This window comes from Pseudophryne corroboree, chromosome 4 (genome assembly GCF_028390025.1).
Source record: "Pseudophryne corroboree isolate aPseCor3 chromosome 4, aPseCor3.hap2, whole genome shotgun sequence".
Classification (NCBI taxonomy): Eukaryota; Metazoa; Chordata; class Amphibia; order Anura; family Myobatrachidae; genus Pseudophryne; species Pseudophryne corroboree.
Window position 1 is genome coordinate 680383132 of NC_086447.1, and position 25593 is coordinate 680408724.

A 25593-nucleotide genomic window follows, 5' to 3' on the forward strand; every position below is an offset into this window, starting at 1 on the left:
CGAGACCGGGAAGTCCAGTTGGCATATGAGCTGGAGGTGACGACGCTAGAAACCAAACATAAACAATCCCCTACCGATGATGTCACCCTAACGTCTCTAACTGAAGCAAAGAAGAAACTAAACAGTCTTTACTTCTTACACGTACAAAGAGCTCTCTCTAACCTAAAGCAGAAATACTATACATTAGGCAATAGGGCGAGTAAATTATTGGCGCGGAAACTCAGAGGGAAAAATATTATCAATAGAATTAAATACTTGACAAACTCAGACGGACCGCCGTCACTGAACCCTAAAGACATTGCAAACCAATTTGCCTCCTATTATAGGAAGCTATATAACCTCAAACAGGACCCACTAACCCCGCAACCTTCCTTGCAGCTTATACGGTCTTTTCTAGACTCCATTAACCTACCTTCCATTTCCCCCGAGGATGCCTCCACACTTTGTACACCCTGGACTGAGAGAGAAATTCAGTCTTCCCTGAAAGCCCTTAAAAAAGACAAAGCCCCTGGGCCGGACGGGTTCATTAATCTCTTTTACATCACATTTCAAGACTCACTCTCCCCACTCCTCCTTAATCTGTACAATGATGCTTCCTCTAACCCTTTTCCTAGAGAAATGTTGGAAGCACGGGTGATAACGATTCTCAAACCAGGCAAGAACCCATCCATCTGCGCAAACTATAGACCCATAGCACTTTTGAACACAGATATAAAGATGTATGCCAAACTACTTGCAAATAGACTGAACCCGCTGATTCCCGCATTGGTTCAACAAGATCAAGCGGGCTTCACTATAGGACGCCAAGCCTCTGACAATACCAGGAGAGTCTTCTCCCTTCTAGAGGCCCGCTCCATGTCGAGGGAGCCCTTATTGTTGCTTTCACTAGATGCGGAGAAAGCTTTCGACAGGATTCACTGGGCATACATGTCAGAAGTTCTTGCCAGGTTTGGGTTCACGGGACAATTCTTACAGAACGTCCTACGCCTATATATGTACCCCTCAGCACACGTTTTTAGTAACGGGTTCCTATCCGATACTTTCCCCATCACCAACGGCACTCGCCAGGGATGCCCACTGTCACCATTAATTTTCATTTTAGCCATAGAACCCCTAGCAGAGAAAATTAGAGCGTCCACCCTAGTTAGCGGAGTCTACATAGGTCCCACACAACACAAGATTTGCCTGTTTGCAGATGACGTCTTGTTGTTCGTAACTAAACCTGAAATTTCCCTCCCAGCTATTCACGATATCTTGCAAGACTACTCCAAAATCTCCTACTATAAACTGAATACGGCTAAAACAGAGGCATTGGCATTTGATATTGAACCAATCCCACTCCAATCTCTACAATCTACATATCCCTACGCCTGGCAGGACTCTTCCATCCAATACCTTGGGATTAAGATTCCTTCCAGTTCTCATCCTACGGTGGAGTGTAACTACCTTCCTCTCTTGGCCCAATTCCGTACCCTCACCAAACAGTGGACGAACTACGAAATCTCATGGCTGGGGCGCCTTTCATCAATTAAAATGATGCTCCTCCCTAAAATCCTTTACCTCTTTAGAGCCATACCTTACTTAGTACCGCTTACTCTCCTTAACAAATTTTATGCTGTCATGTCTACTTTTATATGGAAGGGCAAAAAACCCAGGATAGCTAGAAACCGTCTCTTTAGATCCAAAAAAAAGGGGGGTCTTGCATTTCCTAACCTTGAGCTATATCAGCATGCATGTTTACTTGATCAGATAAAGGACTGGCTCCAGACTGACCCCATAAAACCATGGGTGAATATAGAAAGTAATATGTGCACAGGATTCCCTCTCCCAGATTTAATCTGGGTCAAACCATCTCATAGACCCCCGTCTACCAAACTTATAAGGAGTATAGCTAACTCTCTTAAGGTCTGGGACAGACTAGTTAACAACCTGGACGACTGCCCGCTTCCCTCTACGCACTTATCCATTTTAGCAATTTCCAAAATACTCCCAGACCTACCAATACGGAACTGGCAGGAGTTAGGGGTTAGACAGATCAAAGATTTGTATGATAAATCAGAGCTGAAAACCTTTCAACAACTACAAACCCAATATCTGATACCAACAAAGGATTTTTACAAGTACTTACGTATCAGACATTGGATTGGGGCAAATATGCCAAACCCTCTCATCCCACCAACCCCACCCCCATATATTTTAAGTAACCTTTCCTCCATACAGCACAAAGGTAGTATATCTCGGTGGTATGTTACACTCCTCTCCCCACTCAATGACAAGAAACTACATGTTCAAACACGGTGGGAGGCGGAGTTTAATATCTCTCTGACTGACCAAGATTGGGAAAATATTTTTATGAACATCTTTAAAATGTCTAGGTGCATCAACCACACTGAAATGATGTTCAAACTGATACATGGTCTATATCATACTCCTGATAGACTCCATAGGATCTGGCCAGATTCCTCTAAATTTTGTTGGAGGCAATGTGGATCAGAGGGCACTCTAACCCACATATTTTGGACATGCCCAGTTATCAGACCATTGTGGATAGAGATCTTTGGGCTAATTGAAAAGATCACAAAGGTTACCCTCCCCCTCCGCCCCGAAATTGTCTTTCTACAGTACTTTCCTCCTCATATACCCCCTGAATACTCTTATGTGATAGGCCATATTCTCATAGCTGCCAGGGCCGCAATTGCGCAGTATTGGAAAAGATCAGACCCCCCACGCTTATCCAAAATTGTAACGTCAATACAGCACAATTGTGAAATGGAAACTATGAGCATTAAATATTCTCTAGCTCCCCAATCTCCTCTACTGAAATGGTTACCGTGGTTAGAGTATTACTCATCTGGCTCTACCCCCCGGAACGCCTTGGCGGGCAATAGATGATGCATAACCCATTTTTCCCAATTTTTATTTTATTTACTTTTATATTTAAGTTTACATACTGTTTAACCAAAATACAAAGAAATATGCGCAGCCCTCCTACAGGGTCCCTGAACGACCGATGGTCAACATCCCCCCTATTTTGCACTATACTCTTTACCTATCTCTTCTCTTACTCATTTTCCGCACTTCTTCTTTACTTCCAACTCTTAAGATCTTAATTTAAGTATTAATACTACTTTACAAATACATAGAATGATTATCGGACATGCAGCTACAGTATCATTGCTTTATTTTTGTTTACATAACGTTATGTATGTCCTGTAATGTAAAAAATTCTCTAATAAAAATTTCTTCAGTAAAAAAATATATTTGCTAAATATTTAGTACAATATGCACACATTGAGTTACAAACAAGTACATTAAACATACAGATTGTGCAATTCTTCACACTCTGCATGTTCTGTAACAGAGCATATGCAGCTCTGATCAGCTATGGGCCATTCAGAGTCGTATGCAGTGGCAGTTGCAACGCAGAAGATGCAGCGCAGTTCAAAATTAAAAGAGGGCAGCCGGATAACACAACAACAATCACATCCCCAAAACGCTGCCCACGCAGGGGTCTGGGTGATGAGCAGATAGTTAACTTTGAAGATCTGCATTTATTTATTATCCATGTGACACTGTAATATATCCAGTACTTTAAAGGATAACCGGGAAGGACGGGTTGTAGTTGTGTGACCCGGCAGTAGGGAGAGCACATATATCAGGTTCATATGCAAGCACATTAGGTATACATGTACAGTTATTATGTCAGCTTTAAATATACGTAGCATATATCCAAGCAATGTACTCAGATTTTCTCTATCCATTGAAATGCTGAGTAAAATATAGTTGATGTCTTTTTAAGCCCATATAAATTGCTATGTCATTTCCATGTTCCAGTCAGTGTTGGAAGAGGAAAGGAAGTACTGAAACTCATTGTCAAAACAAACATTAAAACGGAAGAGTTTTGTTTTTACTTTCTCATTTGTTTAACTTGATACTGGCACAGTCCATTGGAAACTATTGTGACCTATGCTCAATAGTAAGTGAAAGATTATGCACTTAAACCCAATTTATTATGCCATGTCACAATGACAAATATATCCTGGAGACATTATTATTTATAGATCAACACCAAAAAGATTTTTTTTTTTAAATATTATATTAGACTATATATTTATTTCGAGTTTTTCAGTTGCTGGTGCGCAGCATTTCCTAGTTGGATGTTGTCATGAAGTTTAAAGTTGTGATTTTTGCTGTTCTATGTTTTGGCTCTATAAAAGGGATACTGTGTATAACCTGTGAGTAAGGACCCGAAAACATTTCTTTTATGCCATTTAGGAGTTTTAATTAATCTTCTTGTAAAACTTCATTAAGCTGTACTTGTACTAACAGCTCTACTAATTTGTAATGCAAGTTTAAAAGGTATGTAGATTACAGCCAACAGTAAAGTCATTAAAAGGAAAATAAAACTAATAAGGAACCTGAACAATCTATGTCTAATATTGACTCCCACACATAATGTATATACGGTTAGAAAATGTGGTCCCAGCTTCAGTGAGTGTCAGCTCTGTTTCCATTTATCAGTTATATTACGGTACTTTATTTTGTATGTTTGCTACTAAATCTCAGTCTGTCCTACTCAAGTGACTGAATTGGCTTCAGTATCTAAACTGTAGGGTTTTAGCTACCACGAGACCCAAATGCTCATATGATGGCCAGGGAAGCAGATATCTGGGAACCCCTGGAGGAGGTAACTTGGGATAGGATCCTCCCCAAAGTCTCTTAATGTTCCAATAGAATTGTTATTTAGGAAAATTCCTACAAATTTCTTAATAAATGGTACAGTGCCTGGTTCCCGAGCACCTTAACAAAATGTACCTTGTCATGTGCAAATTGTGCTGGAGGGAAAGTAGGGAGGGAATGTGGTAAATTAAGTCATTTTGAACACATCTAGGGGTCCTGCCCTAAGAATACTCTTTTGTAGGTATAATATAAAATCCCTAGATGAGACTGTCATCGGGTTTACCAGTCATATTACCAACATGCACTTCCGCGCTCACACACCGCAGATTAATAAGTCAGCAGACAAACTTGTCCCACACATATTATATTTGTAAAGTACAACATCTGGAAGAAAAAGCATTCTTCTATGATTTGTGAGGTAATTAACCGTATCATAGCCAATATGGAATATATCACAAATCTCTGTGACAATATACAGTACTTGTTCATTTTCATTAAATATAGGAACTGTGGTTTCCTTACAACTATGCCTCACTCTCAGGTTCCTTGTAAACCGTATAATACCATGTGGCTTTGTACCCACGCTTCAATCCCCCTACTCACCTCACCCTAAGACTGTTCCCCCTTCACCCTAATCCACACCTCACTCATACTGTACCTCTAGAATACCCATCTATTCTAAAAATCCCCTGATTACTTTTACGCCTGTTGCCACTGTGCACCTTCATCTATAATAATCACTTCTGTATTGGAGCTGGGTGTTTCTTGTTATTAGGCCACAGCCCTCTTGTGACATAATGACAAGATGACAACATTCTCTGATAATTTCTATTTATTAATTCCTGATATCACCACCCTCAGAGATCAGTAGCGAATGGAGCATTGCAGAGGTTCATCTAACACAGGCTTGTTATACAGGCTTGCATAGCAGATATTGGTTGAATCTCAGCGGTGCCAGCGGCTGCCGACAGATATAGCATGAATGTTGTCCTTGATAGATGGGGAGCAGAACTATTTCCATCAAATACAACTGCTTTTGCTATTCTTGCTATCCTAAACAGGGATCAAATGCAGATATTCTTTCATTCTCATACATCTCAGTTTCCTTCTGTTGCAGGTAGTTTGAGCAGTAGGAGTTTACATTGTTGCATACAATTGCTTACACAGAATATACTCACGGCAGTTTGAACTACTCTATAATTTGTACATTTTTTGAAGTGAATGTATATCTTTATATAGGTTTAAATACAAGTCTTCTAATGTAGAACCAGTATTGACCTCAAACTGTCTTTCTTCATACAGCGGAATCCTCCATTAATAATAAATGATCTCTTTGAAGATATAAAAGATGGAACAAAGCTGCTTGCATTGTTGGAAGTCTTGTCTGGACAAAAACTGGTAGGTAAACTAACACATGGGGCCTGATTCAGAGATGGACGTAGGCCTAGCCACGTTTTGTACCGCAGTTGCGTGTGAGTCTGTATGCTAATGCCGTGTCTGATTAGACTAATAAGACTCCCACTTGCTGCTTCTTAAGCCAGTGCGATTCCATCATATTTAGATGCAGTTTCTCTCTCCGAGTGTGAGCAGCTGTACACCTGTGAATGTAGTCTCTGTTTGCTTCACCACTACCGTTACCTAAGAGCAATGCCCACTATAATTCTCAAAGCGCGCATCCAATTCTGTGCTGTGTCCCTGAGCGCAGACAATTGATGCGCTGTGCAGCTCAGATGCATGTACTATATAGTATAGAAAGTATTGGTTATCTGCCTCTGAATCAGGGCCCATGATGCACTTTACTGTGAAACAAAAAACTAATGTTACCTAATAATGCTTTAGTGTTGTAATTGCCCAAGTCTAAGCTTGTTTGCCAGCATTAAGGCTCTTCCTTTACTTTCGTCTTACTTACATTACGTATATGTACTGTACCAAATATTTAGAATCAGAATAATTTACTGTACCTTTAAAAATTAGTGCAGGCCACACTTAAGCAATTGGGTTATTGAGATCATGAGTAATGTGGCTAAATTGCATTAATCTGGTCTTTCAGACCAAATATCAGTATAAAAGTGCACCCTATCCATTTGTTGATCAGCAAAGGGCCTGTTTCAGAGGTAGATGCGTTGATGATTATTGTGCACTTCAGCTAATTTTTGTACTGCGTACACAGTCACACTGCATACACGCGGCAATAGACTGGCGATGACAGACGCAGTGCAGTGATGGTTTCATTCACAAAGACAGTGACAAGGTAGTAAGCATTTCTGGGAGGTAACACGATGTTGCTTGTGGAACACAGGCATATTGCAAGGATTTTGGGGATGTGCCTGAGATTGCTACTGTGTTGTCGTATGCAGTAGTGAAGGCTCCGGCGGCTTACTTGCGACGGATACTGTGATCAACCATGGGGTTCTCAGAGGCATGCTGATATGACTCATGGTGTGGTGTTGTACACAAGCGACAGATTAGAGCTACTATGTTTTTCTATATAAATGCCAGCAGCTGCGTACTGGTTCGTGGTGGCATTTGTGTCCACCTCTGAATCATGCCCAGTGTCTCACACACACATGCAGTTGGAGATCATTGGCCAATCTGATTGAAATCAATATTGATATTTGAAAAACAATTGATTGTGGGGTTATACAAATGTTAGGAAACTACAATTGAAAATTATCATATTCAAATCTGTAACTACAGCTATGTCCTCAAACATACAGTATTTGCTGCAGTCGCGCCAAACAGCACCTCTTGCACACCAAGTCGTGTGAGAATCTTCTAGCGTCAGACGTCATTTTTACTGAAAATGTGTATTATCCAATGCAATGTTACCTGGATGCACTGTGAGACTGTGCTGATTCATTTTATATGACACTGTGTGCGTGACTAGTCTTTGAATCTGCATATGGAGTGCTACAATGCAGTGACCTCTGCTAATTTCCATGTCATGTTCCTTTGTGCTTCCTATACCGACCCAGTCCCACACACTGTGCAAGTGTCGCATATCAGATTAATCAGCACAGTCTCCTGGTGCATCATATTTGCATCACGTTGTGACTAAGGGGATCATTCAGACCTGGTCGCACGCAGGCTGTTTTTTGCACTGCTGCGAGCAGGTAATCGCCACCTACAGGGTAGGGGGTTAGAGCTGTGCAGGGGAGCGATCGGCTGTGCAGAGAGCTGCACAAACAAAAGTTTGAGCAGTTTCTGCACAGCCCAGGACTTACTCAGCCGCTGCGATGATCCGGGCGGTTGCTGACGTCATAAATCCACCTCCCAAACGGCTGGGCACGCCTGCGGTTTCCCGGACACTCCCTGGAAACGGTGAGTTGCCGCCCACGAACGCCTTCTTCCTGTGAATCATCTTGCGATCGCCGCTGCAATCGCTTTCTTCGTAGAACCTGACGCTGTCTGGTGCCCCCCGGCACCGGCCTGCGCATTGCGGACCGCACATATGCGCTGTTCAGACCCGATCGCATGGCTGCAAAAAAAGGCAGCGTGCGATCGGGTCTGAATGACCCCCTAAGACACTATTAAGGCAAAAAGACGCCCGATGATAGTGGAGTTGCATGAAAGCTGTCAGCTCACTCGCAGCAGGCATCTCCTGCTGTGTGGTGTATACTAGATGTATGAGGACACATCTGTATGTGGTCTGGTTAGGAAAGTTGCCTAGAAATGTGAGGTTATATCAATACTCACATCTCATTTAAAGAATGTTTGGTCTTCCATAAAATTCCAGAAGAATAGGTGGGTAAGTGATTATAACTTTGCAAAGCAATTCAAATATACTGTAACACAGTTCTAACATATTTCTTGTAGCCGTGTGAACAAGGGAGGCAAATGAAGCGCATTCATTGGGTGGCCAACATTGGTGCAGCTCTAAAGTTTTTGGAAGGAAGACGGGTAAGTTCTTGACACATCCTATATACTGTACATTATTTACACCAGTATCTGGTCATAGTTTTAGAGGTACAAATTTTGTACAAGCAGGGCTGTCCAGAGTTGGGACTGGCCTGGACACTGTGGGATGTGACCAAAATGGGGAGGAGTGGCCACAGTCCCTACAAAAAAAGACATAGCACAGTAGGGTACTACATACTGCTCAGCCAGGGGCAGATCCATGGGGGTAAAAATGAGTGCGATCACTTATCCCCCATACACACATCTTGGAGGGAGAGAGAGAGAGGAGATTGTCGCTGTCTCCCTGGACCCACCACAGCCCAGAAAAACAGCAGCGTGTGCTGGGCTGGGGAGAGAGGCTGCCGCTGCTGTGCAACAACAGTCCCCTCTCTATCCTTTGCCTAATTTCCCACTGCCTCTTTGCTTGGTGGGGTCTGGGTCCCTGCTGGATCCCTACAAAAAGCCTGGGCCAGGTAAAAAGAACCCCTCCTTTCTTGGCAGCCCTGTGAACTAGTAAGAAATAAGAAATATATTTAGGAAATAAAACAAAATATCTGTATGTATTATAATACTATCTAGCTTTGTTTTTTGTTCAACCCCTATATTCATAATTCCGTGATTCTTTGCCCACCCCTGTGGGAGAACCTGAAATTCCTGTGTAACGCATTGTTAAATATACAATTTCCATCTGTGATATCATTGCACCTATATATGCATTCTTGTGACCAAGTAGTGTAAATGGAATGCAGTCAGCATCCAGGTGGTCGGGATGCCGGCGTTCATGTGACTAAGGCCAGAATACCGACACCACTCAGAATCCCGGCACCGAAACGCTGACCGCCGACATCCAGAATGTAAGTATCTATAGCCTTAGCCGCCACCCTCTACCCGGAGTAGTTGGGGACGACACTCTGAAACTGCTACTTTGCATTGCAAAGCAGCAGAGAATGGATGAAGGGTGCATGAACCCACCATCCACAAACACTGTGCCTGCTCAAGGTGAGGCTGAGGGCTGTGCTGGGCAAGCCTCCAGCATGACGAAAAAGGGTGTGTGGATTTCCGGCTCGGCATTGCACTCTAGGCCACATCCCCTTGCTGCTAAGTTGCGCACCCAAATTTCGGACACGCGATCGCGGCACGTGCATCTGTCCTTAGTAGCACATCTGAAAAGTTGGGAGGTATGTATTCATGATATCTAATGAGAACACCACCCACACATCATCACACTGGCTTTTAGATATAGTACAGTATATTGTCTGTTTTGTTTTTCATCTTAGCTTAAATAGCCAACAGCTTTATTATGCTAAAACATACATGGCGGGATGTACTATGCATCATATCTGTGATGCATCCCGCCACTTATCGGGCACAGGCCTGCATTAATATCACTGGTATGTACTTAGAAATGGAATTTAAATTGCAAAGGACAGCTCTTCTGGTAAGAAGTTTCATTAAAAAAAATATTTGCTCATTGAACTGAGGTAAAAAATAAAATACAGAATTACAGAGGATGAAGTGTAGTTATAAATCAACCGTACAGCAAGAAATGGTAATCTTGCCTACCTTGTCACGGTGCGTGCAAGTATATCTGATGTGAGGTTTAATACTGTACAGTATGAAGAGCAATAGTTTGTGCTAAAAAGAATATGCCCAGCCATATCTGGTGTCAGTTATATTGTTCATGTCTGGTCACAAGACTAATGCGTAGGGCCAATTTTGGTGCCAAATAAATAGGTAAAGCTGTACTTGGTACCAAATGTTATGGCAAAATGTTATGCAGAACCGTATCTGGTGCAATGTCTAATAACCCTCATACATTAGCGATAGATTGCTGCTATTTCCGATCCCCTAATGGCTGGGTCTGGCAATCGTGAATATTAAACATGTTTAAAAATCTCGATTCCCTGAAGAGCGGCTAATTTGCAGAGCCATATCTGAGTCTAAAAGTAATATTTACAGATATATCTTGCTCTAAGACTAAAGGCCCCCATACATCTAAACCCCTTTTCCCCGACCTGATGATTGGTGATCCACCAGGGAATTCTTCAATTTAAAATTCCCTGATTTGCTGATCCTGTTTTTGGTCGGAATAGAAGAATCGAGATTTTTTAACATGTTTAATATTTACGACTCCCCAACCCAGCCACCAGGGGATTAAGACATTGCAGCAATATCGCTGATGTATGGGTGCCTTAAAATGCAGAACTAGATTTATCTCTCTCCACTTTTTCTTTCTACATGGCTTAGTAAATGTACCCCTAAACGATCTATGTAGTAAGCTTTGGAGAGATATAGGGCCTAATTTAGACCTGATCACTAGCAGGCGATATTTGCACTGCTGCGATCAGATAGTCGCCGCCTACAGGGGGAGTGTATTTTAGCTGTGCAAGTATGCGAACGCATGTGTAGCAGAGCTGTGCACACCGATTTTGTGCTGTGTCGGAGTAGCCCAGGACTTACTCAGCCGCTGCGATCGCTTCAGCCTGTTCAGGACGGGATTTGACGTTAGACACCTGCCCTGCAAACGCTTGGACACGCCTGCGTTTTTCCAAACACTCCCAGAAAACGGTCAGTTAACACCCACAAATGCCTTCTTCCTGTCAATCTCCTTGCAATCGCCCGTGCGAATGGATCCTTCGCACAAACCCATCGTTGAGCGGCGATCTGCTTTGTACCCATGCGACGTGCCTGTGCATTGCAGTGCATACGCATGCGAAGTTTAGACCTGATCGCCCGCTGCACGAAAACACAGCCTAGCGATCAGGTCTGAATTACCCCCATAAAGTGGAGGAGATGAAGTACAATACCAACCATATGGTAGTTATGACTTGATTGGTTGGTACTCTCTCTCCGTCCACTTTATCTCTCTCCAAGGCTTAGTACACAGATCCCTAAGTGCTTTATCTGGTGACCAGACTAGTGTGAAGAGCTGCTGCCAACTACACTTTTCTACTGCACTGCATGGCAGCAACTGGGGGGGTTAAGGGGGCATGCGTCCCAGGTGCAGCATTTATGAGGGCGCAGAGATGGGTACTCTGCCTCCCCTCCTTCCTCTCAGCCCTAAGGGGCTACCTTCTGCCGGGTCCAAGAACCCTCGCTGCTGGTACCCGCTCCCCAGCACCACCAATGAAACGCTCCCCTCCCCGGCAACTAGAATGCTAATGAATGGGGCAGGGGCAATGACCAAGGACTTACCAGCTGCCCCCTTTCATTTCCCAAGCATTGGTCCATGGCTGCTCACACACTCCTGTGCCTGTGTAAGCAATGTCTGCCCCCAGGCCTGTTCCCCAGCACCTCCCGCTTCCCATACGCAGCTCCACCAGAAGAGGAAAGGGCCCTAAGGGGCTACCTACTGCCGTGCCCTGAACCCTTGTTGCAGGTCCCCACTCCCCAGTATCACCAATGTGGAATCCTGGGAAACCAACCCCCCTGGCAACTAGAACACTTATGAATGGGGCTAAATTACTGCCTTGCCCTGGGTGCCAAAAATCCTTTGGGGATACACTTTGTTCAAATATACCCAGTTTTCTTTTCTACCTGAATAACTGATCCAGGGCTGCCCATTGACTGCACACTAGAGCTAGGGGATAATGCTTCCTACGAGGTGTGACCGCATGGCTCTAATTCCAGCAGTCCCCTCTCCAAAGCAGTACAAAAGTAAGAAGGTAATTTTATCTATATCTATGCAAAATGAACAAATAAAACACTACAGTTTGGATATCTGTATTCCTGTATTTTGCAGTCATTAGTATACAGTATTGTGACTTGGAACTTGAATTAGAAAAAAAATGACAATATTATACTATAACGGTATGTTAGGTATGTGTACAAAACATTGGGGGGTATCCAATTATCCGCAGTAATTAACAGCAAATATTGGATTTATCCAATTAGCCCCGATAGCCGGCGCTTATCCCCCGATATCGGCCAAATCCACAATAATCTGTCTTTTTTTTTATTCAGCAGCTGGTTAAATACATACTGTAGGTCTGTGGCTTTTCATAGACTCTATGCAGTTTTGCACCACGTAACATTAGGATAACGTCAGGGAAAAAAATCACCAACATTTTTTAAAAAATCACAAAGAAAATCAGTTTTTCACCAGCGCAGCATTTTGGGGGCTAATTGGATACCCCTCATAGTTGTAATGATTGAATAGATGTAATATATTCACAATACAGTATAATAATGTTATAATAATTGACTGAAATTCCTACTTGACTGGAAATTTGTTTGATCTGTAATATTAAGAGATGTATATTAACTATGTTCTGTAACTTACTTTCCATGCTAGTCTGTATACAGAGGATCCCCGGTTAGTACAATATTAACATAGTTATATCAATGAATTGGGGTTATTATTTGGCGATTTAAACTATTTATTTCACAAATATATATATATATATATATATATATATATATATATATAATATATTTTCATGGTCAGTAAACTTTTAATACTGAGAATTATTGGGTATTTATAATGTTAAAGTAAACAATTATTATTAATCTGATTTGAACAATTATTTATTAGTTAATGTATATGATACAACATATACAGCATAATAAATGGGTTTTCCTCTCTAAGATTACTTTAATTTATTGGCTGTGCATGTCCTGCTGCAACTTTTACTAAATACTTTGCGCTATATTTCCAGCTTCCTTCTGTGATCTTCATCCTTGTCTGTTTATGATCAGGCAGATTCGGTTTTGTTGGCCTGGGATACCATACACTGCACAACAAGCCGTGTCAGGGCAGATACAGATTTATCTAATACAGGAAGTGCAGCATAGCTTTGTCGTATCCCAGGGCAATGAAAACAAAATAAATTTATATATTGTATGTTTGTGTATATCTTTATTATTATTATTATTATTATTATTATTATTGATGCTACTAGTGTCCTAAACTTATTTTGTGCAACTTATTTTGTGCAACACTGAGTCAGCCTCAGTGTGTACAAGATAATATGTATTCAATTGCTACATACTGTAAGTCATATTCAGTATTATGTTGCATAGCCTCAATGGAGTCATAACAGTACATTTCATTATTGTATTTTCTTTATTTTAGATTAAACTTGTGAATATAAACTCAACAGATATAGTTGATGGCCGGCCATCCATTGTACTTGGTTTGATATGGACCATAATCTTATATTTTCAGGTAATTCTAAAAAAGAGGTCATTGTTGAACTTGTTTTTTCCCCTCCATGGTGTCATTTAAGTTTTCATAAAACTCTTTTTCAAAGTGATGCAAAATAACAATGTTAAAATGTATTTTATATATTTGCCGTCTATATACCCCACCATCATTTTATCACCATACCCAGCACCAGCCTCCACTGCACATATCCACATAAAATACATAAGCCCCATCTTTTCTTTTTTTATTTCCTTGCCTTTTACTTATCTTTTTTAAGTAATAAAAATCCTAGCATTTATTTGTTTTTGTTTTCTCTCTGATATATTCTCTCTTACAGTTTGAGACTTTACTTACCCTTTCCTCAGTGTTGCATTTCTTTTTTTCAGTTACTTGATGCTCTTAATAAAATGTATTAAAATAAATATATGATGAGGGTTCATCACTAGCTGAGACCAGGGTTACATGTTTATATTCTGTAAATATTACATATTTTATTTTGTTGTTGTTCTAAATGTTCAAAACATTCTAATGTTAATACTTGAGAAAATCTCTCGATATAAAATAATTGATGAAATTGAAGTCATATGGTTTAACCATTATAAAGAGTGTAGGTCCCCTGTTAAAATAATGTCCCATTTACTGTAAAGCCTAAAGCCATGGAGGTATATGCAATTGCGGTTGAATTTCCGCAAATGTAAAAAAACGGGGCATTTTTGACACCAAAAAAAAATTCGACAATGCAATACAGTACTTTTCGACAAAAAAACGGCTGTTTCAGATTCGACTTTTTGAAATTCGACAATTGTCAAATTCACCTTGTCTGCAATGGTAAAAATGCGGCTTTTCGACAAACGTATATTCAATTGAAGAACGTCGATTCGACAACAGTGCTTTTCGACAGTAATTTCGTCAATTTCAGTCCGCCTCATTTTGGTGGCGGAATCTAATATATTTTTTTAAAAACATGTGTTTTTTTTTGTTTTTTTTTTGTTGCTAATAGCATATCTATTTATATTAGAAGGGATTATCTACTTGGTTTGTCTATTAGGAGCCACAAGTATTATTTATATATTTTTTAAAAGAATCTTATTATTTTTTTACTGACTAAAATAATATGGAGAAAAAAAATGCGTGGGGTCCCCCCTCCTAAGCATAACCAGCCTCGGGCTCTTTGAACTGGTCCTGGTTGTAAAAATATGGGGAAAACATTGACAGGGGATCCCCCGTATTTTTACAACCAGCACCGGGCTCTGCGTCCGGCCCTGGTGCAAAAAATATGGGGGACAAAAAGCGTAGGGGTCCCCCGTATTTTTAACACTAGCACCGGGCTCCACTAGCTGGAGAGATAATGCCACAGCCAGGGGACACTTTTATACCGGTCCCTGCGGCCGTGGCATTAAATCCCCAACTAGTCACCCCTGGCCGGGGTACCCTGGAGGAGTGGGACCCCTTAAATCAAGGGGTTTCCCCCGTCCAGCCACCCAAGGGCCAGGGGTAAAGCCCGAGGCTTCCCCCCCATCCAAGGGCTGCGGATGGGGGGCTGATAGCCTTGTGTCAAATAAAAGAATATTGTTTTTTGTAGCAGCCTCCCCCGCAAGCTGGTACTTGGAGAACCACAAGTACCAGCATGTGGGGGGGGGGGGGGGACAGGCCCGCTGGTACCTGTAGTTCTACTGCAAAAAAATACCCAAATAAAAACAGTACACGCACACCGTGAAAGTAAAACTTTATTACATACATGCATGCCGACACACACATACTTACCTATGTTGACACGCCGAGACTGTCCACTTCTCCAAGTAGGATCCACGAGGTACCTGAAAATAAAATTATACTCACCAAAATCCACTATAGATCTGTCCTCTTCTTTTTGTAATCCACGTACTTGCCAAAAAAACAAACCACACTACCCGGACCATGCACTGAAAGGGGTCCCATGTTTACACATGGGACCCCTTTCCCCGAATGCCGGGACCCCCCGTGACTCCTGTCACAGAGGGTCCCTTCAACCAATCAGGGAGCGCCACGTCGTGGCACTCTCCTGATTGGCTGTGCGCGTCTGAGCTGTCAGACAGCGCATAGCACTATGCCGCTCCATTATCTTCAATGGTGGGAACTTTGCGGTCAGCGGTGAGGTCACTCGCGGTTAGCCGCTGACAGCTCAGACGCGCACAGCCAATCAGGAGAGTGCCACGACGTTGCGCTCCCTGATTGGCTGAAGGGACCCTCTGTGACATGAGTCACGGGGGGTCTCAGCAGTCGGGGAAAGGGGTCCCATGTGTAAACATGGGACCCCTTTCAGTGCGTGGTCCGGGTTTTGCGTTTTTTTTTTTTTGCCAAGTACGTGGATTACAAAAAAGAAGAGGACAGATCTACACTGGATTTTGGTGAGTATAATTTTATTTTCAGGTACCCTGTGGATTCTACTTGGAGAAGTGGACAGAGTCGGTGTGTCAACATGGGTAAGTATGTGTGTGTCGGCATGCATGTATGTAATAAAGTTTTACTTTCACGGTGTACGTGTACTGTTTTTATTTGGGTATTTTTTTTGCAGTAGAACTACAGGTACCAGCGGGCCCGTTTCCCCCCCGTATGCTGGTACTTATGGTTCTCCAAGTACCAGCTTGCGGGGGAGGCTTGCTGGGACTTGTAGTTCTGCTACAAAAAACAATATTCTTTTATTTGACACAAGGCTATCAGCCCCCCATCCGCAGCCCTTGGATGGGGGGGAAAGCCTCGGGCTTCACCCCTGGCCCTTGGGTGGCTCGACGGGGGGGACCCCTTGATTTAAGGTGTCCCACTCCTCCAGGGTACCCCGGCCAGGGGTGACTAGTTGGGGATTTAATGCCACGGCCGCAGGGACCGGTATAAAAGTGTCCCCCGGCTGTGGCATTATCTCTCCAGCTAGTGGAGCCCGGTGCGGTTGTTAAAAATACGGGGGACCCCTACGCTTTTTGTCCCCAGTATTTTTTGCACCAGGACCGGACGCAGAGCCCGGTGCTGGTTGTAAAAATACGGGGTATCCCCTGTCAATTTTTTCCCCGTACTTTTTCAACCAGGACCGGCTCAAAGAGCCCGAGGCTGGTTATGCTTAGGATGGGGGACCCCACGCAATTTTTTTCTGGGTTTTTTAAACACTTTTGTGCAGTCCAAAAAAGTCGAATCCAGGACGCAGACTATCCGTCAATTGGTCCGTTTTTCGACAGCGGGACTGTCTAATCCGTTTTTTATTGAATATGTCGAATTCGGGTCCCGGCGGCAGGGTGTCTGACTGTCGAATTGTGTCGAATTAAAAAACGGTCGAATTCCAGCCAGAATTCGACCGCAATTGCATATACCCCATGGTGTTCTAATGGATTTCTTCCTCCCAGGAATGGTAAGAAATATAGCATTATTTATTTTTCTTTGCCAGTGGGAAGAGGGTTAAGTGAGTGTATAGAAGTTAAACCCTTTACTTCCAGAACCTATTTGTTGTTGGTTTATTTATGTGAGCAAATCCAAGCTTACTATACAAATGTATCCTCATACACGTTTGCTAAAGTCCTGCCAAATAGCCTCTCTCAGCGAGCCAGTTCCGGGGCATCTAGGCTGCGCTGAGCATATTTCTCACTCAAAATGTGTGTCTTATTCGCACAAATAAAACACCTAAAGTACATCTCTAGCTTGCACGGATCAATATAATGTGGACATTTGTACATCTGTGTGTCACTGATTTTAAATCTGTGTTACGGTAGCCATACATTAGACCAACTTTCCTCCAACCATCCAACTAGTTGGTTGGAATAAAAATCTGGAGCAAAAGACCATTAACAATTTGCTACAAACACTAGAAAAAGACAAAAACGGTTGTTCAGGCACGTTGTTTACATTAAAGATGTAACAAACTTGTCCAAATTACCATTTTCATCTGTTTTCCAGCATTTGAAGCAAATTGCTGATTGTCATTTGCTCCCATAAATTATCAGATTTTTTTTCCAATCAACCATCTAGTGTGTACAGCACCTGTAAAATACACAGTACGGATGTGTCCTCACACACTGAGCACCTATACACCATACGGGCTGTGACAAGCCGGGCGTCAGAGCACCGTATGGCGTATACAGTAGGTGCTCAGTGTATGATGACACATCTGTAGTACATACACGGGGCAGATGTATTAAGCCTGGAGAAGTAATAAAGTAGTGATAAGTGCAAGGTGATAACGCACCGGCCAGTCAGCTCCTAACTGTCAGTTAACATAATGGAGCTGATTGGCTGGTGCGTTATCACCTTGCACTTATCACTGCTTTATCTCTTCTCCAGGCTTAATACATCTGCCCCAGGACTTTGCACTTTACAGGTGCTGTACACACTTATTGCTGTTCTTGTGAAGAAGATGTGTTCTTTAAAGTCTTTTGTTATACAACATTCCTTTCTGAGCAGTATTAAGACATTCCATTCAATCCCCCTGAAAGAAAGTGTTAATATAGCTGACTCCCTTATGTCTCTGTAAATAGGCAGAACTGTTTTCCTGACTAGGACTCTTTTTTTCCCCACCCCTATTAGATCGAAGAATTAACCAGCAATCTTCCACAACTTCATTCACTGTCCAGCAGCACATCTTCTGTTGACAGTGTGGTGGGATCTGAGACTGGGAGCCCCCCAACCAAGCGAAAAGTTGTTAATAAAATTCAGGGAAGTGCCAAAAAAGCCCTGCTGAGATGGGTGCAATACACAGCAGCCAAGTAAGTGCAGGTTGTTTCTTTACGCAATGGCTTCATTAGTGGTAAAATGATATCAATTAATGTTTTATTGTACATTGTAATAAGGATTTTTCCTTGAGGCTCTTGTTGGCGGTATTCAGTTTCAACTATGTCAATAATCTGGGCAGTAACGATGAAAGCCTGTTCAGCCCTATAGAACAGCTGTATGGTTATAATGCCTGACCCACTGCAATGTCTGCTCCATCCCCATCAGTATACAAAAGGGCAGAGTGATTAGTGCCTTAATAGAAATATGTGTACTGCGCCATTATACCTGGCTGCTATGCTGTTTTGCGATTGGTTATCAGCTGATGTCAGGGAAGATGATCTTTTCCTGACTTTGTGACTTTTTTTGACCTTGATATGGAAACTCTTAGGGCTGATGAATAGTAACAACTTCACCAGTTTGTGTAGAGTAATATATGCAGAACCCAGGCTATAACCATACAGTGTGCAGCTCAGTTTAACACTAACGTGTAGTATGTGGTTTGGGGAAGTACAGAAAAGGTGTGTTCTCTCACATGTATGACTTTGAATATAGTCAATATCCCAGTGCTCATCATGCCAACAGAATCCAGGCAGCGTCATTTTGACACGCACAATCCCGACAGTATAGTGGTTAGGGTTAGATTTAGGATTAGTGTTAGGCCCTAGGGGGAGGTATAGTGTTGGGCTGCTGAAGGGGAGGGATAGGATATGGGAGGGGTGGTTTAGGGTTAGTGTTACAATACTTTCCAAAATCCATGGGGATTATGACCGTTGGCATGCTGTGCACTGGGATAAACTACCCAACCCCATCATGTAATTGCATGTCAAAAGCCATATCATTTGCAGCTGATGATGATAAATATGCAAGCTTCCCCCCCAGAAGAAAAAAGCCCTGTACTAAAAGCTCTAGGGCTCCTGTACAGTGTGTTCAGAAACACATAAAAGCCTTTTTGTGCTCCACTACTGCTCCCAGAAATTCCTGTTCTGTCTATATTATTTGCTAGCATATCCAATGTCTCATTTTTTTTATTTATAAATTATTACAAATTAAAATGATACAATAACATGTTCCTGGCGGAGCGGCAGCACAATCAGCAGACCGGTCCAGCTGTCAGCTTCTCATCAATACAGAGCAGCTTCTCTCTGATTGGCCAGAGCATGGGTAAGCTGCTCTGCATTGGCTAGTAGTGGAAAGACTCATGCACTACCGATTCTAGGAGCTCATAAATGCATCAATAACTGAAGTCATCCAATTTGCAGAGCTACGTCTTATATTGCTTCATTGTGAAAATCCCCTGACCCCTCTCCCCTTACAGCTGTGATAAGCAGAATACAGTATGTATAAAATGTAATGTATGGCTTGTGTTGTGAATAACTCATCTGAAACTTTTGATAAGACATGTCTTTCCTAGTTAAACTACTGCAATGCAGTTAATACATTTTATATACTCTTTTGATGACACAGGTGCTTTTACCAAATATGTTTATGATTTTATGCTGGAATGCTCAGTTCTTAGTTCTCTTTCACTCGGGATTTCTGCTGCCTCTCTCCCTCTGTCCACCCCAATTTTCATTCCTTCACTCTCTTTTCTTATCCTCCCCCTACCAACAGAAATATGAGAGTGCACTGCTGTTAAGTTTCCTTAAGTTATGTAAATCTTGTCTTATATTATTAAATTGCTGTTTGACATTTGTCAGTCAATAAAATACCTTCAAGAAAACCTGTACATTATTATTATTATTATTATTATTATTATTATTATTATTATTATTATTATTATTTTAAAGATAGTATAGGAGCTTCCACAAATAACCAATTTTTTTCTTTTCTGTACTGAAATATTTAAAGGCGCCTTGGAATCGAAGTAAAAGATTTTGGGCCAAGCTGGAGAAACGGCTATGCTTTCCACTCAATGATATATGCAATCCGGCCAGAATTGGTGGACATGGACAAACTAAAAGGAAGAACCAATCGTGAAAATCTAGAAGCTGCTTTTTCAATTGCAGAACTTGAGTTGGGAATCCCTAGGTTGCTAGATCCTGAAGGTATTTTTATATATTTTTATTCAACGAGACCAATATAGGAAATGATTATAAAATATTGCTTATTATATATAATGTTTAAATATACTTATAATAATTGAATTTAGATATCAGTGTAAAATCCTGTAAAAATACTTTGGAATACTGCAGTTGTCCCAGCCTTATTACCAATCTAAAAGTTGTAAGTTAAGGGTTAATAAAAGATCTATAAGGTAATGTAATATTGGTTTGTTCTTTGCCCCATGTTTCTGGTGATAGCTGCAGCAATAATATTATATTAATAATATGCAATGTGTTTTGCATCTAGATGTTGATGTTGACAAGCCTGATGAAAAGTCTATCATGACCTACATAGCCCAGTTCCTAAAACTCTATCCCAATCCTGAGAACGCAGCAGCAGATGGTCAGGAAGATGATGTAAGTTTGAATAAATGCTTATGATGCTGGTGATGATGCTGATCATGATGAGTCCTCCACACATAACCATAAAATCCACCGACTGCCTAGAGGCCTCCACAGAGTTAAATCCGGCACTGCACACAGCTAATAATTAGATACTTAGAACATTAATAGGCCATAACTCAAGTGAAATCTACTGTTATACAATCGCACACAACTGGGTACCTGTGAGAGTGACCCGACTCTTGAGCATACATTCAGGATCCTGGTCCCCGCTGATCTGTGGTACAAGACGCTCCCACATACCCATCGTTCCTATCTCCGCTGCCAGCAACTGTCATGTGGTGACTGTGATGTAAAATTCTCCACCATGACCGGAAAGTGCTGAGCTCCTCCAGTAAGCTCAACAAATGTTCATCTGACCTATCAGGAACACCTTGCCTCATTAACCACCACCCTCCCCCAATCAAGACTTGCTCACAGAAATTTTTCCTGTACACATATATAAAACATAAGTAATATAGGGGTCTATTCATGAAGCAGTGAAAGTGTGGAGAAGTGAGCCAGTGGAAAAGTTGCTCATGGCAACCAATCAGTGTTGAGGTAACATTTATAAGATGCATAGTGTAATAATTTCTAATAAGTTATAGGTTTATATTGGAAGATTTACTAATAATATTTTGCAGATTTCTTTACTGTGTTTTATACCTATTTTGATTTTTTGACAGTACATTCTTATGGTCTGAAGGTGTCACTGTTGTTATAAGCAATGTCACAAAATAATATATATATATATATATATATATATATATATATACATACAGTGCATCCAGAAAATATTCACAGCGCTTCACTTTTTCCACAATTTATGTTACAGCCTTATTCCAAAATGGAATAAATTAATTTTTTCCCTCAAAATTCTACACACAATAATAATGACAATGTGAAAAAAGTTTTTTTTTGAGATTTTTGCAAATTTATTAAAAATAAAAACTAAGAAATCACATGTACATAAGTATTCACAGCCTTTGCTCAGTACTTTGATGATGTACCTTTGGCAGCAATTAAAGCCTCAAGTCTTTTTGAATATGATTCCACAAGCTTGGAATACCTATCTTTGGCCAGTTTTGCCCATTCCTCTTTGCAGCAACTCTCAAGCTCCATCAGGTTGGATGGGAAGTGTCGGTGCACAGCCATTTTCAGATCTCTCCAGAGATGTTCAATCGGATTCAAGTCCGGGCTCTGGCCAGATATATTATAAGATTTATTGATGTATATTATGCTGAATAGTCTCTGACTGTCCCTGGAGTGACGGTTGAATATATATAATCAAGCTACCAAAAACACTCTTTGGTGTTATTTAATAGGCAATAACCATGTGGAATATATTCATTTTATGAGTGGCCCAGCGTGTATATAGTAAAATAACTGTAATACACATATTTAGTTATTTCACTTAATAGTTGCATTCATATCCATTTGTAACGTGTACAGTGATTGCTGAATAGATGATGCATTAAAGAGCATGTATGAGCTCATAAAGAAATTAATTGCAATAAACATATTCAGCTACTCTAATAACTACACTTTCTCTGACGTCCTAGTGGATGCTGGGAACTCCGTAAGGACCATGGGGAATAGACAGGCTCCGCAGGAGACTGGGCGCTCTAAAGAAAAGATTAGGTACTATCTGGTTTGCACTGGCTACTCCCTCTATGCCCCTCCTCCAGACCTCAGTTAGAATCTGTGCCCGGCCAGAGCTGGGTGCTCCTAGTGGGCTCTCCTGAGCTTACTAGTAAAGAAAGTATTAATTAGGTTTTTTATTTTCAGTGAGCTTCTGCTGGCAACAGACTCACTGCTACGTGGGACTAAGGGGAGAGAAGCAAACCTACCTGCTTGCAGCTAGCTTGTGCTTCTTAGGCTACTGGACACCATTAGCTCCAGAGGGTTCGAACACAGGCACCTGTCCTCGATCGTCCGTTCCTGGAGCCGCGCCGTCGTCCCCCTCGCAGAGCCAGAAGAACAGAAGCTTGAAGACGACGGAATCGGTGGCAGAAGACTCCTGTCTTCATTTAAGGTAGCGCACAGCACCGCAGCTGTGCGCCATTGCTCCCAGCACACTTACACACTCCGGTCACTGTAGGGTGCAGGGCGCTGGGGGGGGGGGGGGGCGCCCTGTGCAGCAATTGAAGTACATTTTGGCAATAAAAATACATATATGCAGTCTGGCACTGTATATATGTAAAAACCCCCGCCATTTTTTTACACAGAAAGCGGGACAGAAGCCCGCCACTGAGGGGGCGGGGCCTTCTTCCTCAGCACACCAGCGCCATTTTCTCTTCACAGCTCCGCTGGAAGCAGCTCCCCAGGCTCTCCCCTGCAGTATCCAGGTACAAGAAGGGTAAAAAAGAGAGGGGGGGCACATAAATTTAGGCGCAAATAAAACATATAAGGCAGCTATTGGGTAATCACTTATTATAAGTGAAAATCCCTGTGTTATATAGCGCTGTGGTGTGTGCTGGCATACTCTCTCTCTGTCTCCCCAAAGGACTTTGTGGGGTCCTTTCCTCAGTCTGAGCATTCCCTGTGTGTGTGCGGTGTGTCGGTACGGCTGTGTCGACATGTTTGATGAGGAGGGTTACGTGGAGGCGGAGCAAGGGCAGATAAGTGTGGTGTCGCCCCCGTCGGGGCCGACACCTGATTGGATGGATATGTGGAAGGTCTTAAACGACAATGTAAGCTCCTTACATAAAAGGGTTGATGACGCTGCAGCCTTGGGACAGCCGGGGTCTCAGCCCGCGCCTGCCCAGGCGACTCAGAAACCGTCAGGGGCTCATAAACGACCTCTATCTCAGATGGTTGACACATATGTCGACACGGAGTCCGACTCAAGTGTCGATGATGATGAGGCACATTTACAGTCTAAAATGACCAAGGCCATCCGATACATGATTATTGCAATGAAAGATGTATTACACATTTCTGAGATTAACCCTGTTAATACCAAGAGGGTTTATATGTTTGGGGAGAAAAAGCAGCCAGTGACTTTTCCCCCATCTGATGAATTAAATGAATTATGTGAAGAAGCGTGGAGTTCCCCTGATAAGAAACTAGTGATTTCTAAGAGGTTACTGATGGCGTACCCTTTCCCGCCAACGGACAGGTTACGTTGGGAAACATCCCCTAGGGTGGACAAGGCGCTGACACGCTTATCTAAAAAGGTGGCCCTGCTGTCTCAGGATACGGCCGCCCTAAAGGAGCCTGCGGATAGAAAGCAGGAAGCTATCCTGAAGTCAGTGTATACACACTCTGGTACTCTACTGAGACCTGCTATTGCTTCAGCCTGGATGTGTAGTGCTGTAGCAGCATGGACAGATACTCTGTCAGACGACATAGATTCCCTTGACAGGGATAATGTTTTGCTAACCCTGGGCCATATAAAAGACGTCGTCTTATATATGCGGGATGCTCAGAGGGACATTTGCCTGCTGGGCTCTAGAATTAATGCTATGTCCATTTCTGCCAGGAGGATCTTATGGACTCGGCAATGGACAGGAGATGCTGATTCTAAAAAACACATGGAGGCTTTGCCTTATAAGGGTGAGGAATTGTTTGGGGACGGTCTATCGGACCTCGTGTCCACAGCGACAGCTGGAAAGTCGACTTTCTTGCCTCAGGTTTCCTCACAGCCTAAGAAAGCACCGTATTATCAAATGCAGTCCTTTCGTTCTCAGAAAGGCAAGAGGGTCAGGGGCGCATCCTTTCTTGCCAGAGGCAGGGGTAGAGGTAAGAAGCTGCACCATGCAGCCAGTTCCCAGGAACAAAAGTCCTCCCCTGCTTCCACTAAGTCCACCGCATGATGTTGGGGCTCCACAGGCGGAGCCAGGTGCGGTGGGGGCGCGTCTCCGAAACTTCAGCAACCAGTGGGTTCGCTCACAGGTGGATCTCTGGGCTGTACAAATTGTATCTCAGGGATACAAGCTGGAATTCGAAGCGACTCCCCCCCCGCCGTTACCTCAAATCAGCCTTGCCAGCTTCCCCCATGGAAAGGGAGGTAGTACTGGCGGCAATTCACAAGCTGTACCTCTAGCAAGTGATTATCAGGGTCCCCCTCCTTCAACAGGGAAGGGGTTACTATTCCACAATGTTTGTGGTACCGAAACCGGACGGTTCGGTGAGACCCATTCTGAATTTAAAATCCTTGAACACTTATATAAAGAAATTCAAGTTCAAAATGGAATCGCTCAGAGCGGTTATTGCAAGCCTGGAAGAGGGGGATTTTATGGTGTCGCTGGACATCAAGGATGCTTACTTGCATGTCCCCATTTACCCACTTCACCAGGAGTACCTCAGGTTTGTGGTACAGGACTGTCATTACCAGTTCCAGACGTTGCCGTTTGGCCTGTCCACGGCACCGAGGATATTTACCAAGGTAATGGCCGAAATGATGATACTCCTTCGGAAGAAGGGAGTTATAGTTATCCCGTACTTGGACGATCTCCTCATAAAGGCGAGGTCCAGAGAGCAGTTGTTGATCAGCGTAGCACTCTCTCAGGAAGTGTTGCAACAGCACGGCTGGATTCTGAATGTTCCAAAGTCGCAGCTGATTCCTACGACGCGTCTGCTTTTCCTGGGTATGATTCTGGACACAGAACAGAAGAAGGTGTTTCTCCCGGTGGAGAAGGCCCAGGAATTAGC

At 42.6% G+C, this 25593-nt stretch overlaps 1 protein-coding gene across 14 annotated transcripts in view; it reads left to right on the forward strand.

Annotated features, from left to right (window-relative positions):
- Nucleotides 1-25593, forward strand: part of SYNE1 (spectrin repeat containing nuclear envelope protein 1) — a 965679-nt gene that overhangs the window by 231234 nt on the left and 708852 nt on the right. For 11 of the 14 annotated variants that reach the window (XM_063917854.1, XM_063917860.1, XM_063917859.1 and 8 more), the window contains exons 4-10: nt 5983-6078; nt 8497-8580; nt 12872-12892; nt 13652-13744; nt 18269-18447; nt 20303-20499; nt 20804-20913. In XM_063917854.1, coding sequence (XP_063773924.1) covers nt 5983-6078; nt 8497-8580; nt 12872-12892; nt 13652-13744; nt 18269-18447; nt 20303-20499; nt 20804-20913 — 780 coding nt within the window. The remainder of the gene's footprint in view (nt 1-5982; nt 6079-8496; nt 8581-12871; nt 12893-13651; nt 13745-18268; nt 18448-20302; nt 20500-20803; nt 20914-25593) is intronic. The other 3 variants (XM_063917856.1, XM_063917861.1, XM_063917871.1) reach the window with 1 other exon arrangement.